The 18,430-nt window shown below is 38.1% G+C and overlaps 1 protein-coding gene across 1 annotated transcript in view; it reads left to right on the top strand.

Moving 5' to 3' along the window:
* cbsb (cystathionine beta-synthase b) overlaps positions 1 to 16,845 on the top strand; it is a 45,471-nt gene extending 28,626 nt beyond the window's left edge. Inside the window, exons 12-15 of the mRNA NM_001014345.3 lie at positions 2,069 to 2,203; positions 4,283 to 4,391; positions 7,285 to 7,369; positions 15,723 to 16,845. Of these exons, the coding sequence (NP_001014367.3) occupies positions 2,069 to 2,203; positions 4,283 to 4,391; positions 7,285 to 7,369; positions 15,723 to 15,859 (466 nt within the window). The 3' untranslated portion in view covers positions 15,860 to 16,845. The remainder of the gene's footprint in view (positions 1 to 2,068; positions 2,204 to 4,282; positions 4,392 to 7,284; positions 7,370 to 15,722) is intronic.
* Positions 16,846 to 18,430: the final 1,585 nt, after the last annotated feature.

Raw genomic sequence — 18,430 nt, 5'->3', positions numbered from 1 at the left:
ATATGAGATTAACTCCCCATTTATGTAGTTAACTGCTGATCTGGGATCTTTAGCCAGGACAGATTACTGTGCATATTTTAGATGCATGACAATAGATTTTTTTAAATGTTAATTAAAAAAAAGTTTTGTTTGATAAAATGCGTGTATTCAGCTATATATTTGCTTGTTTTGACACATTTAAATATGTGGCAAAGAAATAATTATTTCATTTTGGTATGGTTAGAGAGGAATTTGGTAAAACCTTCTGTGCCCTAAAAAGTCATGTGAAATAAAAAACAATTGCAATGTGACACAACTCATTTTCTCATGCACAGTGAGCAAGCTCATACACAACACACACAAACAGTGAAATAAATGAGGTGGCATGTGGACAGCACATCTAAATCAAGTCATTTTAGCATGTCAAAGTCACATATATTTATATAAAATATATTTTTCAAACAACAAAAGTGTGGCTAGTGAAAAGGGAAAGTGGCTAGTAATGTTGGAAATCTACAAGCCACAGTGGCTGGTGATCAAAAAAGTAAATGTAAAGCCCTGTATAGGGCTATATGAAGAGAAAATGATAAGTAGGGCGGGATGTCTTTCCTACCTAAATGTGTGTTTCATTTTAAATACGAAAGTGAAGGCATGTTAAAATATTACAGTGCTGTTTATTTGTTAGGAAAATTGACCAGTCTTTGTTTATCTGTTATTTCTCTATATAATATAAAGTTAACAATGCATAATTCTAGCCAACAGCTCTGTACAAGAAAGTCTTACTTCTGTAATGACGTATATTTGTTGATGACGTCTGTGGTTGTCACTATATAAAATTAAAGCGCAGCTTTTCGCTTATTATGTTTTATTGCTAATTGCCATAAATTAATATAAGGACGCATGACAGCTGAGCAGGATTCTGCAAAACAAACTGTGAATAGCTATTTTGATCTGTTTAGAAACTTTGCTGTGTGAAAGTGAACAGCACCAAAAACAAAGTGCAACATTGTAACAATTTTAATCCCTGTTTCGGAACAAAGCAATCGACAATCTACTGGAGTGAAAGCACCCTTTAAATGCCAGGTGTGAATGGTAATGTGTTTCTTTTGTCCACTTGTTATCGAATCGACGAAAATGCATCTCAATACCAGGTGCGAACAGGGCCTTAGGCTGCACTCACACTAGGTACAGTTGCCTCGAACCGGGCCAAAGTACGCTTGTCCCCCCTCCCGTCTCCCCCGACGGCCCGCACTCACACCACAAATGGGCCTCGGCACACTTACGTCATCGCTGCTGTGTTGTTCAGTAAGAAGCGCTCTCTCACTCAGCAGCACAGTGGAGATTTCTCTAGTTATATCGTTCAGTCGTTTATTATGCAGTGACATGCAGTCAAATATTTTGCCAAACAGTCCTTAGGGATGCCGTGACACGCAGTCAGATGTTTCGCCGAACAGATCCGCCACTTTTGGCGCTCAAAAACAATCATAATGCTCTTGTGCTTGAGGAATGAGGAGGTCTGCTGAAGGCGCGCAGCTGTCGTGCAGTAAGGAGTTTGCGTCTTTAATAAACTACGGCAGTTTGCGTTCACTGAACAGTAAGAATGATTAATAAATCCATATGAAACAGTGCCTTAAAAGTCACGTCTCGCTTTCAGTTTCGGGCTTTGGCGCGTTTTGCACTCACACACAAGTGTACCGCGCCAAAGCCCAAGTGAACCGCGCTCAGGCACACCTCTTCCAACCGGGCCAGGGCCGGCCAAGTGAACCGTACTTGAGCCCGATTCAGCGCACTTACACTTCTCAAACGATCCGGGAAACGGGCCTGGGCACGGTACGGATGGCATAGTGCGAGTAGGCCCTTAGATTACCAAGTTTTTATAATCTTCTCCCTCCCTCAAAAAAAAGAAAGGAAAAAATCCTGTTGCCAGCCCCTAATTCTCTAAGCACTGACAGTTCTTTTGTATAATCAGCAGTTCTTGTGTTTATTGCCTCTTCATGTTGGATTGCTAAATACCTCCTCAATTGTAAGTCTCTTTGTACAAAAGCGTCTGCTAAATGACTTAATGTAAATGTCCATTCATCTCTTGTAGGTGGTGGAATTTGACTCTTCAGGAGCTTCGCCTCTCGGCTCCACTGACGGTGCTTCCCTTGGTTTCCATCAAGAAGACCATTCAGATCCTCAAAGAAAAGGCTTTTGACCAGGCTCCTGTGGTGGATGAGGCGGGGTAGGTCATTTAAACATGAAACCAGTTCATCCAGAGCTTGACCAGTTTGTCAAGCCTTGTAAGGTTTTGGTCTTATGGCCTGGAGGTGATCACATATCAGTGCAGATCACTTGTATCAATGCAGTATCACACAGATTTGACGCTTAAAGCCTAATAGATCCTTTTTTTTTATTAGTGTGCTGTTTGCATGATGTAAAATGCATTAAAACACATTCATATTGTACAGAATATTTTTTAAAAATACAAACAAAAATCATTAAAAATTATTAATAATCATTAATAATCAATCTCATCCACCCATTTGCAATTAATCCTAATCATTTTTTATAACCCAACTCGCCTGACTCGCGGATTATCAGCAGCGCCCGTGGATATAACCGCGCATCACTATTGCACAGAAATAACCTTGCAATGTTAGAAAAAATTCTGAATGATCAGTTACAGGTATTGACGCACAATTGCAAAAGATGGCTCATATTTAAGGATAAAATAATTGTTTTAATTTTATTCCTGGGAAAAACTGTTGCTAATGTGCAAGTTAATATGTTACTTTCTATTTTAAATATGACAATTATATCAGATTTCTCTACAAAGAGTATTTGTATGTGTATTTAGAGACATTTTGTCTTGAAGATATTAATTTTAATATTCCCAACATACCTACTTGTATACTTTTTGACTGTTTTTCCCTCCTCAATCTTGCATTCAGCTTCAATTATAATCTAATTTTTATAAGCTAAATAAACATTAGCATGACTAGATTAGATTAGACTTTCACCAGATGATTTCATTTCCTCTGTTGGGAAACTCTGAAAGACATTCTCGTAATTTGTCTCTCATTAATTCGTAAAATATTTATATTAAATCAATAATACATTAATTATATGTCAACTTGGTTATTGTGAGTTTTCAAATATTTTTCTCATTCACTCTATTTAAATAATAGTATAAACTCCCTGTTAGACATGCAGTCTGGTATTTGGTTTTAGGTTAGCATCTGAAACTGAGGTACAAAATGATGGAAACTCTGTTATTGTCAACTTTTTTTTAGTAGTTTAAAAAGTGGAACAATTATTTAAACCACATTTATCAACAGCAAACAAAATGTTCTCCATAACGTTTAAGCATTTTGCTTTAATTTACATTCAATTTTATTCTATTCAAGTTTACGTTTTTATTGTACAGTTGATGTCAGAATTATTAGCCCCCCTGTTTATTTTTTTCCCCAATGTCTGTTTAACAGAGATTTTTTTTCAACACATTTCTAATCATAATAGTTTCAATAACTCATTTCTAATAACTGATTTATTTTATCTTTGTCATGATGACAGTAAATAATATTTGACTAGATATTTTTTCACGACACTTCTATACAGCTTAAAGTGACATTTAAAGGCTTCACTAGGTTAATTAGGTTAACTAGGCAGGTTAGGGTCATTAGGCAAGTTATTGTATGACGATGGTTTGTTCTGTAGAATATCTGAAAAAAATATATAGCTTAAAGCGGCTAATAATTTTGTCCTTAAATGGTTTTTAAAAAATTAAAAACTGCTTTTATTCTAGTTGAAATAAAACAAATCAGACTTTCTCCAGAAGAAAAAATATTATCAGACATTCTGTGAAAATTTCCTTGCTTTGTTAAACATAATTTGGGAAATATAAAAAAAAATCAACAAATTTAAAGGGGCCGAATAATTGTATGTCATTCCTGTTTAATGAAAATGAATCGAATAAGGTCTGAAATGCAATTCTGGAATGAATCATATTGACGTGTACGTACATAACTGAAATCAATTTATATCCTTTCAAGGGAACAATTCAAAAACAAATAAATGCCTTTTGAACAAAACTTTTATCAGTTTTTGATCATATTAATAGATTCTCAGTGCTGGTACATCTGATTTAATTCATGAACTCATTGCCAGAGTGTGTCGGAGAAAGGGAGAAGTTCCAAATTCCATACCAAGATTGAGGCTTAATAGAGTGTGAAGTCCTTAACCCCAGAATACCTGAATGATAAAGCAGATGCTGAGTGCAGTGAGGTGTGGCTCTGACTGGTGTCTGGTTTTCTCCCTGTAGGCATATTCTGGGGATGGTCACGTTGGGGAACATGCTCGCGTCTGTTCTGGCTGGCAAGGTCAGACCATCCGATCCCATAAGCAAAGTGCTCTACAAACAGTTTAAACAGGTGGGTGCACACATAACACATTCACACACTATCTTTTTTTTCTGTCGTACTGTACGCACAACAGAAGGATCAAGAGAAAGATTTCACACAACTTGTTAAAAATAGCCCTTCATAAATCAGAAGAGCATGCTGTTTTTTTGGATTTTTACCTTAACATTTAGGCTGCATTTACACTGCAGATCTTGATGGTCAATTCCGATTTATTTATTTATTTATTTATTTATTTATTTATTTTTGCTGACTTGCTTACATCATCATTTAAAAGTGACTTGTATCCAATTGTATGCATTTAAAGCCTAGTTCACACTACAGGATTTTAAACATCAGCAGATCGCTGTGCCGTTTACACTACATGACTTGACTTTGTCTTTTAATCGCTGTGGTGTTCACGCTACGCAACACTCTGTGAATGATCCACAAGAGGGGGGTCACACACTACATGATCTGACAACAACTCATTCCCCAACAGCTCATTCAAGCTAAAAAAACACAGCCAATGAAATTTTGAGGGAGGAGTCGTCAGAAAAAGCTGAACACTATTGGCTGCTTGTTTGCTGATTACATCGCTGACAGCGTTTCAAGCTTTGGAGAAAGCATTTAAAAACATCGTCAAATCAGCTGATGCATCAGCGGATCAATCACTCATCTGCAAGGTTCGCGTGGATAGATACACAGAGAGTTTTTAATTTTTGTGATTGTAAAACTCTTTGAAATAAAACTAATATATCTATAACACCCTGCCGTTTTCTAAATATCAGTGTATTTAATTCTGACATTGTTATTTTTTTTATTACAAAACAGTAAAGAACTGAGCATTTCTGCCTTAAATTACCATATTGGTCAAAATGACTGCATGCATGTCTGATACTTTTCGCTGTGACTTTAAATATGTGTGCATTTTCTTGCCTAGCAACTTCCTGCTAACATAAACAAAACTTTCTGATGGCAAAAACATGCATTTACTTCAGATATCTTTCAAAACAGCATATTCTGTGCCGCAAAATAGCTCCTGTTTGAAAGTGAAAATGAAAGCCAAGACCTTTGCGTGTTCTAGTATCTTAACTACATATTTATAGGCTGTATTTCCAAAAAAGATAATATTTTGTAGGGTAATGGTGTCATTAAATATAATGCCAGACATTCAAAGCTTAATTTTAATATCTCAATAGAAGCTTTGAATGTAAATATGTTGTGACAATATGGCGTTTTATATGAGAACGGTCAGAATGAGCAGTATGATAATTCTAATAGTTACAGAATTCTAGTTTCACTGTAATATATCCTACTCTCATGTCTGTGTTAACGCAGAATGAAGCGAGTGCATCGATGCCCATTCTGACCAATCACAGATGTTTCAATCAGGCTCAAATCAGGCTTAAAATCCTGTAGTGTGAACTAGGCTTAAATGGCACATGGCAAATGCGCAATGACCAGGAAAAAAAAGAGTAAGAGCTGACTGACAGCTGATAATAAAAGTGCACTCTTTTCTCCATTCCTCTAATTAATCCATTTGCAGGGTTTCATATTTTAAGGAATTCTTTTTGACACATTGTTTTACTATAGTTTATGACAGAAAAGTTGTCATTTGGCCATCTTCTTTTAATCTAGGCCTTTAAACCAGTTGGCATTTTACTGCAATGTCCATGTCTCGATTTATGCACGTATTGTATGCCACAGTTTTATATTAGTTTATTTTGTGGTGGATGTTATGCTATCTCTTGTTAACATGCTTAAATACATATGCTATATGACAATATAAAAACTTTTTAGTCCCCTTGTATGAGACTTAAGGTTTGGAACTCTGCTGAAGTCTATTCTGAAATGAAAGCATCAGAGTTGACGTCATTCGCAACAGGTTTTAATGATGCATGACTCGCATTGGCAGGTGAAAATCTGATCTACCTGCTTACACTGAAGACACGAGGGCACAGATCCGATTTATATCGGATACATTTTTACATATGAGCAAGGCCTGAATCTGATTTGAGTAAATCGGAATCCATGTGATTTTTTTTTTTCTGCTTACACGTACATGGGTCATTTCTGAATGTGCCACATGGGAGAAAAAAATCGGAATTGAGTCACATGAACCACTTAAATATTCAAAACCATCTCATATTTAAAAATGTAGTCAGATAAGAGCTTATTTGAAAATAAAATAACATTGTACATTGTAACACAATTGAACTAACAATGTCAAATGCGCAAAGTCTATTGGGAACGTGTTTATTTAGAGCAAATACATTCATTCATTCATTTTCTTGTCTGCTTAGTTCATTTATTAATCCGGGGTCACCACAGCGGAATGAACCGCCAACTTATCCAGCAAGTTTTTTCGCAGTGGATGCCCTTCCAGCCACAACCCATCTCTGGGAAACATCCACACACACATTCACACACATACACTACGGACAATTTTAGCTTACTCAATTCACCTGTACCGCATGTCTTTGGACTGTGGGGGAAACCAGAGCACCTGGAGGAAACCCATGCGAAGGCAGGGAGAACATGCAAGCTCCACACAGAAACGCCAATTTTGTAATTTGCTGGGCGAGGCAGTGGCGCAGTAGGTAGTGCTGTCGCCTCACAGCAAGAAGGTTACTTGGTCACTGGTTTGAACCTCGGCTCAGTGACCCAGTGACCTTCTTGCTGTGAGGCGACAGCACTACCTACTGCGCCACTGCCTCGCCCAGCAAATTACATGTCTATTCATATTAACAAAGACTTGTGTGTTGTTTTCCGACGCTTGGATAGAGAAGCAGGTAGTATTTGAAAAATAATCAAGTGTTAATTGAACATTTCCAAATTAACGTCAGCATGCTGAGTGTTGCTTAACCAGTTGTCACAGAAGTAATGTGAGCCCTCAATAGTCATCTTGTTTCTCTCCCTGTAGGTGCGTCTGACTGATAACCTTGGCAAACTCTCACGTATCCTTGAGACGGATCATTTCGCCCTTGTTGTGCACGAACAGATTCAGTGTAAGTCAACTTCTTTGACTCTTTTCCACCTTTTCTTCTAAAAGCTGCTTTGTATGGAGCTACTTTGTATAGTAATGGTTTTGCTTTTTGATAAATTTTAACAAGTAGATAAGACCGTGAAATGGTGAAAATTCACAGTGGTCAGCTTTTAATTATAATGCACTTGTGGTTGAAAATATGGGCACGCTGTTGAGGGTTTTATTCACTTTAGAATGGCTTGCAATCTTGCTTGGTCTCTTGAAACTGGAAAGTTTGACTGCCTGTTGGATAGAGTTTGTCATAAAATTAAGATAATTACCAACAGAGATTATTAAGATGATTACCATCTGCTGCCAGATGAATACCAATAAAGCTGCAGCCACACTGGGCTTTTTCTCCCATAGACTCCCATTCATATGCACGAGAATGCGTCAGACCGGTTTCGCAGGTTGCTGCGGTGCAAAGTTCAAGCTGGTGAACTCTGACCTGCGAAATAGCATCCCTTGACTGCGTGAAAACAATCGAGGATTAAAACATGACCTCTCTGGACAGAAATTTAAAACATGTAGCAATCGCTCGGTTTTAATATGTCTAATAAGCTTGTTTAATCCTGCCCCTTTTCGCAGCGCCGCACGACAGAATATCGCATGCTCAAACTCTAATGTGACCGCAGCTTATCTGAGAGAAATAAGTCTCTAGTCTCTAAATAAGTCTCTAAATCTTAAATTTTGATCGGTGTTCTTTGCAGATACCTTGTTTAATTTCTGCGCTTTAGAATATAAGCAACTTTTCAAAAATGCTGATTTAATTTACACATGCAATGAATTTTAATTGTTGGATTTTAGCTGGGCTGTTTAATATCTCATGAATATTTTCATTCATATATATAATCTTCAATTGTCTTAAATAGGTTTTAAATAAAAATAAAAAATAGGCCTAAAGTCCACTGAAATAGTGTTTTGTAGGTCTTAATTTTAAATGGATGGAAATTTTCCTTGTAAAGTTATATCCAATTGGGCCAACACCCATCCAATCATTAACAATGTATTTTAATAACAGTTTTAAGAGATTTATTTATTAACTCTGTTTACTCATTAATATGGTTTAATTATCTTCCTTACAATAATATTTGTTTTTAATGTTTTTTTTTTTTTTTTTTTTACGGTTTTAACTTGACCTTATAAAAGGTCATTCATTATGGTCATTTTGTCATTGATTATGGTCTTAAAATGGTCCTAAAAAGTCCTAAATTGAACTTGATGAAACCTGTAGAAAGCCTGGATTATAAAAACAATGCAAATTATTATATTAAAATGATTTCTGAAGGATTATTGTTGACTGGAATCATGGGAAAATTAAGCTTTGCCATCACTGACATAAAATACAGTTTGAAAATGTATTATTGATAGAAAATAGTTAATTAAAAAAACATGCAATGGTGGTTTGGGATAAATAAATTACAGCACTTTTGTTTTTTGTTTTTTTTATCTATGTTTCCCCATAACTAAGGCTAGTCAGAATCTGCAGAACATTTTTATTTTAATTTTATTTTTTTTGCTATTTCTTTGTAAGAACTCACTCAACAATGCTCAGAAAGGTAGCGGGATAATATTTACATTTGTTAATTTGCTTTAAATGCTCATGTTGTTCTGTGCATGTTCTTAAATTTTTAAAAGTTCATATATCTGACTGCTTGTTTCAAAGGACAAAACTGTTTTAAAATGTATAAATATATTTATATTTATATACTATTTGTAAGACAAAAATTGTTGTGCTGCGAAGTAAAATATAAAATTGTTTATGTAAATCAATTGTTCATCTTCAATGCACTGTGATGCACCGAGATATCGAATTGAACCAAATCGATGGCATGATAATCATGACCAAATGAAACCATGAGACCAGTGTTGGTTAACACCTCTACTGAAAATATTACTTGTTTACAAATCGTATTGTGCATAAATTATATAAACACTAGCATATTATTCAATTACATTACTAAAGTTAATATAAAAAAATTCTGTGTTGGCCTAAATATTGTTCCTCTTGATCTGATGTCCTTTTTCAATATTATCCTGTTAATCAGGCCTGGTTTGTATTCTTTGGTTAAAAACATGCATTTCAAAAGATTTAAAGGGGTCCTAACATGTAAAAATCACTTTTATAAAGGGTTTAAACATAGTTGTGGGACAACAGTCTGTGAATATAACCAGCTTCTAATGCCTGATTCACATGGGGCTTCACCGTCAATGCTTGACAGAGGGTGTGTCTGAAGTTGGGTCTGATGTGGTCGTCATAACAGCGTCAGCCAATGGAATTAGTCAGCAATCAGCTACTGTCTGAGCTGATGTATTTGCATACAGCGAACTGGTTGGCTGACGTTGCCGTTGGCGCTTGAAAAGTTGAGAAAGTCCCACCAAAGCCCACCACTGAAGCGATGCCGACAGACCCACAGTTCAGATCGTCAACGCTTGACGTCATCCATTCAAAATGAGTTGACGCTGATGCCCCGTGTGAATGGGACGTAATGGTAAAATCTGACCAATTTCATTTTTATAATCACACTTGATAAAAAGAGTCTGCAGAAGCATTCTGATTGACATTATATCGTTGTACATTACATCAGAAGTTGAAAGTCCCACCAATTAGTAACAATGTTACCCTCATTAGCATAGGACGCTGGTCTTGCTTTTGAATCTGCCACTATGCTGACACATTTTTTGAAAAATCATAATCTCATTTAAAGTATGATATATATATATATATATATATATATATATATATATATATATATATATATATATATATATATATATATATATATATATATATATATATATATATATATATATATATATGTATATATTAGGGATGTGCGGAGCAGCCGGTATTTGTATTTGTATTTGTATTTGTATTTGTTGAGGGGGGAAAAGTATTTGTATTTGTATTTGTATTCGAGTAAAATTCAAAATGGCGCAAAAATATATATTTTTTCTATTACACTTCTAATTTACGTTATAGTGAAAGTATTGTTTAATTATACCCATTATATAAATTATAGATATGCAATATTGGCTGTTGTTTTTGAACATGTGACAAGAAATGTCATTGAAAAGAAAATAACACAGAACCATTATCTCATCCATGGTTAAACCAACAACTAATAAAATACCATTGTGAATATTATGAACCCCACCACCAGCGTTCTTGTTGAAGGACACTGAATAGACAGAATAAAAACAAATAATACTTCAAAAAACTGTTCTTCTACTGAAAGAACTTTTTTCCAATGGACAGAATTCCAAAAACTAAAATTAACTAAATAAATCTAAATAAAACCCTGCCCGGGAGATCTGGCAGAACAAAAGTATTCTATATAATACTAAAAGATACAGCCCTGCTATTGTCATCTGCCTGCCACAAAAAAGACACAAAGTTTTTTTTTTTATGTTTAACACTGACTTGCTGGGGCAGAATGTGGCTGTGTTGATGGTTTGGTGCTTGTGGAGGATTTAGCAGAGCATAGCTGTGCTGATTGAGGGGATTGATGCTTGTGGGGGGTTCACAGACAGTATCAGGAGAGGATGCTTTTAGTGCATGTGATAATACATTACATAGAAGGTTGCGCGGTGGCACAGTGAGTAGCACTGTCGCCTCACAGCCAGAAGGTTGCTGGTTCGAGCCTCGACTGGGTTTTCCCCATGTTGGCGTGGGTTTCCTCCGGGTGCTCCGGTTTCCCCCACAGTCCAAACACATGCAATATAGGTGAATTGGGTAAGCTAAATTGTCCCTATTGTATGTGTGCGAAAGAGAGTGTATGGATGATTTCCTAGTGTTGGGTAGCAGCTGGAAGGGCAGCCACTGCGAAATCATATGCTGGATAAATTGGTGGTTCATTCCACCGTGGCAACCCCAGATTGATGAAGGGACTAAGCCGAAAAGAAAATGAATAATTATGCATAGAAGATGTTGACAGATGTTTAATATCTTTGCCTCTGCTGATTTCACTTTTGTAAACATTATACAGTATCACTTTGTTTTATCTGCAGCTCCACTGACTGTAAAATGCTTCCACAAAGAACATGAAGTTTTATTTTTTTTTACTGGTGGAGGACCAAGAAATGGCTCAGCAGCAGTCTCACTCTTTTTCATGGTGCCCAAATGTATTTGAGGAGTTTCAAGTTAATAAAAAGTGACGGGAAGCTATGCTAAGGTTAACTAGCCTATAGCATATATCTTGCTGTCTGCAAAAGAAAGTTATTTAGACGTACCATATAACTCCCATAAGTGCATATAACTCCCATATTATTCGACACAACTGCAAAAGCATCGTTTTAACCTTTATAAAAGAACGTTAACGTTACTCTGTCAACAGTCTATTGTCTAAATTACCGCGCTAACAGAGCTAACATTGCGTAAACAGAGCACCCGATTGCAAACTTCAAAAATGCAACGTAATGGAAAATCCCGAACAAACTCCGCTACAAGTTTATAAACTGCATCTGGAACCCAATTAAGGTACAAAATAGTGATGCAGAGAAGCATTTTCTTCGCTCAGCCGAGCCTTCTCTGTCTGCTGCTGTGGAGAAGCGTGTGCCAGAGACCTTTTACCTCCGCTCCGCCCCGCTCTCTCTCTCTCTCTCTCTTGATATAATGCTTTTCTTGCTCCCGAATACAAATACTTTTTCAAGTATTTGTTCGAAATAAGTATTCGTAAAAACACGCTATTCGTGCCTTTCCGAATACCGTATTCGGGTTCGGCTCCACCCTTAGTATATATATATATATATATATATATATATATATATATATATATATATATATATATATATATATATATATATATATATATATATATATATATATATATATATATATATATATATATATATATATATATATATAGAGAGAGAGAGAGAGAGAGAGATTCATACATATATAGAATAATATATTCCCTTTAATATCAAATATCCAGCCAAAATACATTTGTGAGGGTGTGAAACCAATACATTTAGAAGTGTTGTTAAGCAATTTGTTTAAGCGTCATGACATAAAAGGCTCACCGTCCCATCAAACACTTCGAAATCATCCTTCATTCTGCTGCCAAAAACAATCAAAGACTACATTAAATACAGGTTCTCAAAGAAACATTGTACACAATTATCTGCATCATATGACAGGTACTGAACAAAATGTACTACAGACTTTACACACAAAATGCAACACTATTCAAGAACAACAGTTTTATTCATGAAGCTTAAAGTAATACGGCCCCAGTTCATGATATCAGACACGTGTTTTCCTGAACTTCGGATCACCAAGCTTTGCTCTCTTTGGCAGAAACATTGCTACTTTGTGTGCCTGTTCAAGGCCATTACACCAAACGCTCCTATTACATTACAGTGAACAAATATTACATAAGAATACATAAAATGTTTTTTTTTTTTTCCAGTGCATCCTACATAGCCAAATAGAGAACACCCGACTTGTTTTTTGTGTGCGTGTATTTTTGACCATTTTTGTCCTTTTTTTTTTTTTCTGAATCAACACAATTCTTGAGTTTGGCCATACACCCAAAGTGCTTCTCAATCATGAGAGGGGGGCTTTCCACACCACCACCAAAGTGCAGCGTCCACTTTGTTGATGCAACGGCAGCCACTGGACAACGGCACTAGTGTGCTCACCACACACCAGCTATAGGAGGAGTGGAGAGACAGAGATAGAGCCAATTTGGTGGATGGGGATGATTGGGAGGCCATGATCGTAAGGGCCAGGACACCGGGGTTACACCCCTACTCTTTACGAGAAGTGCCATGGTACTTTTAATGACCAATGAGAGTCAGGACCTCGGTTTAACGTCTCATCCGAAAGACGGAGTGGATGGAGTATAGTGTACCCTTCACTAGCTTTCTGATGTCCCTAACTGTGCATTTGTACCTAAATCGGTGAGAGCGCCAATGTAGCCATAAGTCATTCATTTTCAATGGACAGCATGATGCCAAGGTATCCATGATCCTGGACCAGGGTGTATCCTGAGCTGATGCTGTGGTGATCATTGAGGAATGGGACTGATTCCTGAAAGACCATATTGACAAACATGTCCTCGCATTGATCCTGTGGGCCAGCCCTAATTAATTTGTACCATTAAAATCTAGATTTGTTTATACATTGTCACACAACTGTCTTTAAAGAGCCCATATTATACATGAAATTGGGTCATATCTTGGTTTTAAGGGTCTCCAACAACAGTCTAATATGCATGCAAGGTCAAAAAACACTTTCATGGTCTTATAATCTGCATTTATTTTTACCTAATTATTCCAGCGACTCCCGTATGAATCGTCCAGTGATTCATTTGTTCCCAAACCCCTCCTTAGCGCGAAGCTAATCTCCACTGATTGGACCGATGACAGTCTGTCGCGATTGGTCGACTGCCTTCAGTCAGAGAGTGAAATGGCCAATAGCTAATCAGCAATATAAAAAGTAATCACAGTTTATACACGCTCGATAGTGTAGGCGTGGATTTTAGCTGCCACACTATGGCGAGTGGATAGTGCCACGGATAACCGAACGAAGGAGACAGTCGTGTACTTGCCATACCACACACACACAAAAACACACACACACCTCCGGACGACAACGCTCCCGCTTCCGCCCGCACCCGCCAGGTTTTAGCCTGAGAACCCGCTCCGTTTTCTGCCCACCGCGCCCGATCCCGCTAGAGCGGAGGAGAACACAACCAAAAATCACCCAGCTATACAGTCCAGACAGCCAAGCTGTCTGTATAAACACACACACACAGCACCAAGCACACAAAGCTCGTTCTCTCTCTCTCTCTCTCTATCTATCTATCTCTATCTCTCTCGCTCTCTCTCATACGCGCGCGTGCTCACTAACACACACACAAGCACCAAGCAGACTCTCTCTTTCTAATTCGCATAGCAATATCCGTGATATTGCTAGACAGCCCGCTCCCGTCCCAAATTAAACCCGTTACCGACCGCTCCCGCGATTTATTCGGAAATTTATTCCCGCGGCTGTCCCCGCGCCAGATTTCTGCAGCGCGGGAATAAATTTCCGAATAAATCGCAGGAGCAGAACTCTAGCACGGAGCTCCATAAACAAAGCAGCACGCGTCGCGTTTTTAACGTGACTTTGCACGCGATAAGAGAATATAGCCAGTTAACCTGATACAGTACACGCGGTTACAAGTAACAAATCACAACTAAATACATTTGCAAGCTAGAGTAAACGAGGCAACAACTTTAACCGCACGTACTTACACTTGAGAAATGGAAGAAACCCATCCTGACGTCCATCAGTTACTCTTTACTGATCCTTCCTTTAACAAACTCAGATGAAGTATTCTTTGTAGCATGTAGCTTCCAGAAGTTTCCAACTGCTTGGTTATAATGCTGATGTTTCACCTTTGGGTAGAGACTCAATATAATATCCATCTGCAGTGTGACTTCAGTCGACCGGCATGTTTGTGTGCGTGTGTTTGTGGGTGTGCGTGTGTTTGTGGGTGTGTGTGTGTGTCTGGGTTTCTGCGTCAGAGGGCGGGGCCTCAGGTTTGAAATCTCCCGTGCACGGAAATTTGAAATTTGCGCGTGCACGTGAATAACTTGGTTTCGTTCGTACGTCATGGCGAAACACCTAATGAATCGGTATCAAGGCGAATTTTTGTCGTTTGTAGTCCAAATATCTAAAAATTCTTAATTCGAGATTAATTTTATAGACAAGCAAAACATGTTGCCTTGTTTTAAGAAATAATTTGCTAATATTAAGTGATTTTTTTTACCTTAAAACAAGCAAAATAATCTGCCAATGGGGTAAGCAAAATAATCTTGTTTTTCGATATGTGATAAGATTATTTTGCTTACCCCATTGGCAGATTATTTTGCTTGATTTAAGGCAAAACTCACTTCATTTTGGCATATTATTTCTTAAAACAAGACAACATGTTTTGCTTGTCTAGAAGATCCTTCATGATTTAAGAATTTGTAGATATTTGGACTTGAGACAAGACAAAAAAATCTAAGTTAGAAAAGCATTTTTTGGAGTGTAATGATTGTGAAGTGCTTTGGGTGTATGGCCATACACAATAAATGCGCTGTATATTACAAATTACTTACACATTACCTAAAACTAAAGGTTCAAAGAGAGTTTTTTTTTTTGCAGCAAATTTTGTTTCCTTTTTTAAAGTTTTATTCATTTAAGCAGTGATTCCCAACTTATTTTTTCCTCAGGAGAACTTCAAAGTTCCTTGTGAAACCATCAATGGCAATAAATAATCATTATTTTTTAGTGTGTGTGCTAAATGCAGGTCAGGCCGTCGCTGCAATATGTCTAAACTGTAGTTTGTATGTTGCAGACATGAGTGACGGATCCCCCAAGATGAGGCAGATGGTGTTCGGGGTGGTGACGGCCATTGACCTGCTCAACTACGTGACCATGCGTGAACGAAGGGAACGCACGCTGTCTGAGTGCTCGTTGTCAGAAGATCAGTGAACAACCTGATCACAATTCTGGAGCAAACTATTTTTCCATCTTAATTTTGTATTTTTCTTTTGTAGCTTATTTCTCTGCAAGTGGCACGCTCCATTTCAAGAACTATGCTTTTTATATATGAGCCTGTCAGTAGCTTTACATGTCATTCGACTGATCTGTAGTCTGTGTTCACTGGATCCATTTTTAAAAAATCTTCAGTCTCTAATATTTAGCTTTTGTTCAGTTTAGGTGCTTTATTAGTCATGATGAAGTAATCTTACAGGTCAATCAGCTCGCATTTGCAGATGTGTTTACGTTGCAGATTTGATTTTGATTAAGGTGTATATATTTACATGAATCTATTTTATTCTTTGAAAAACTCAGTAGGCTATGCGGTTTGGTAGGATTGGGTTTGGTTTAGGTGAAGTGCTTTATTCAGGTGATCTCTTGAATGCAGCGCCGTCTAGTGGCAGCGGCAGTTTACAGCAGGCGTGGACACTTTACTTTCTTCAATCATGCTCTTCTAAGCACAACGATCCCTCTGCTACACGTGGAGAGCTTTACAGGCATGACTGGTCATGATTGACAAAGCAAACAATTCGTGTGTTTGGGAAACCAAACTACACCCAGATGGGGTGACTTGGTATTTTTCTTGTATTAAAACAAGACATGATTTTGAGTGTAAATAAGTGACGGTGGTTTGAAATTACTTTAAACGCACCACACTTGTGTTTAAGAAATTTGATCACGCTTTTCATTTTTCTATGTTCTTTTGGTCTTGTAAATCAAAACTGTAAGTTATGGAGGCTGAATAAGATTGTGTGTATATAAGAGTTCATGTGAGTGAATGAATGTTTGGGGTTGCTCTGCATGCTGCTGGAGGTCTCTGCCTCAACAGAACGTCTTATTTTTCTGTTATGAATCTCATGTCGTTTGATTTGCTTTTCATTGAATCGGATTGCTGTTATAATATGTACTAGTTACAAATAAAGGCTTTATTTACTGAAGTAATTGTGTTTGTGTTGAACATATTAATATATAATACAAATATTATTGCTCTGGACTGTTCACCTGTGGTGGTGGTTCCCATTTTTAAGAAGGGTGTCCTCCAACTATAGGGGGATCACACTCAACTTCCCGGGGAAAGTCTATGCCAGGATACTGGAGAGGAGGATCCGGCCGATGGTTGAACCTAGGATTCAGGAAGAACAATGCGGTTTTCGTCTAAGCTGTGGTACACTGGTCCAGCTCTATACCCTCACCAGGGTACTCGAGGGTTCATGGAAGTATGCCCAACCAGTCCACATGTGTTTTGTGGACTTGGAGAAGGCATTCGACCATGTCCCTTGTGGCATTCTGTGGAGGAGGCTGTGGGAGTATGGGGTCAGAGGCTCTGTCTTGTCCCTGTATGATCATAGTAGGAGTTTGGTTCGCATTGCCGGCAATAAGTCAGACTTGTTTCCAGTGCATGTTGGACTCTGGCAGGGCTGCCCCTTGTCACCAATTCTGTTCAGAATTGGTATGGACAGAATTTCAAAGAGCAGCCTTGGGCTGGAGGCGGTCCAGATTGGGGACCACAGGATTTCATCTCTGTTATTCGCAGACAATGTTGTTGTTGTGTTGGTTTCATCGAACACTGACCTTCAGCAAGCACTGGGGCGGTTCGCTGCCGAGTATGACGCAGCTGAGATGAGAATCAGTACCTCCAAGTCCGAGGCCATAGTGCTCCACCGGAAAAAGGTGGTTTGCCATGTCCAGGTTGGAGGAAAGTCCTTACCCCAGGTGGAGGAGTTCAAGTATCTTGCGGTTTTGTTCGCAAGTGAGGGAAGGATGGGACGTGAGATTGACAAGGCAGATAGGTGCAGTAATGCGATCAATATACCGGTCCATTGTGGTAAAGAAGCTGAGTCAAAAGGCAAAGCTCTCGATTTACTAATCAATCTACGTTCCTACTCTCACCTTTGGTCATGAGCTTTGGGCCATGACGGAAAGGACAAAATCTCGGATACAAGTGACCGAAATGTGTCCTGGCCTGGGAACGCCTGGGGATCCCCTCGGATCCCCCCCGGAGAAAGTGTCTGGTAGTGATGGGTCGTTCATGAACGATTCGTTCATTTTGAATGAATCTTTGATATGACTTGGGAACTACGAGTTCTCTTAAGGAGTGATTCATTCAACCACGCGTGCGCACATTTTTGCAGGTGGTATCGTTCATTTCAAATCTTTTGAGTCGTTCATCGCGGAAAGGCAGAAGCCAATCATATGTGTTTAAGCAGGAAAAATAATTGATCCATTCATCTCTCGAGTCCACCATCGGGTGTGAAACATTCGTTCATCACGGGCCAATCATATGCGTTTAGAGAAGGAAAAAGAATTGATCTGTTCATCTCTCGAGTCCTCTATCGGGTCTGAGTCATTCGTTCCTCACAGGGCCAATCATATGAGTTTAAGCCGGAAAAAGAATTGAACCGTTCATCTCTCGAGTGAACTAATTATCATGGCTCCTATCGACTCAGACTGTGTACATTGGTTAAGATTATATGTGACTGTCAGTGTAACGTGAACGAACCACTGACATTTGAAGACATGAAG

This window comes from Danio rerio, chromosome 9, assembly GCF_049306965.1.
Source record: "Danio rerio strain Tuebingen ecotype United States chromosome 9, GRCz12tu, whole genome shotgun sequence".
Classification (NCBI taxonomy): domain Eukaryota; kingdom Metazoa; phylum Chordata; class Actinopteri; order Cypriniformes; family Danionidae; genus Danio; species Danio rerio.
This window is presented reverse-complemented; position numbering and strand designations above follow the sequence as displayed.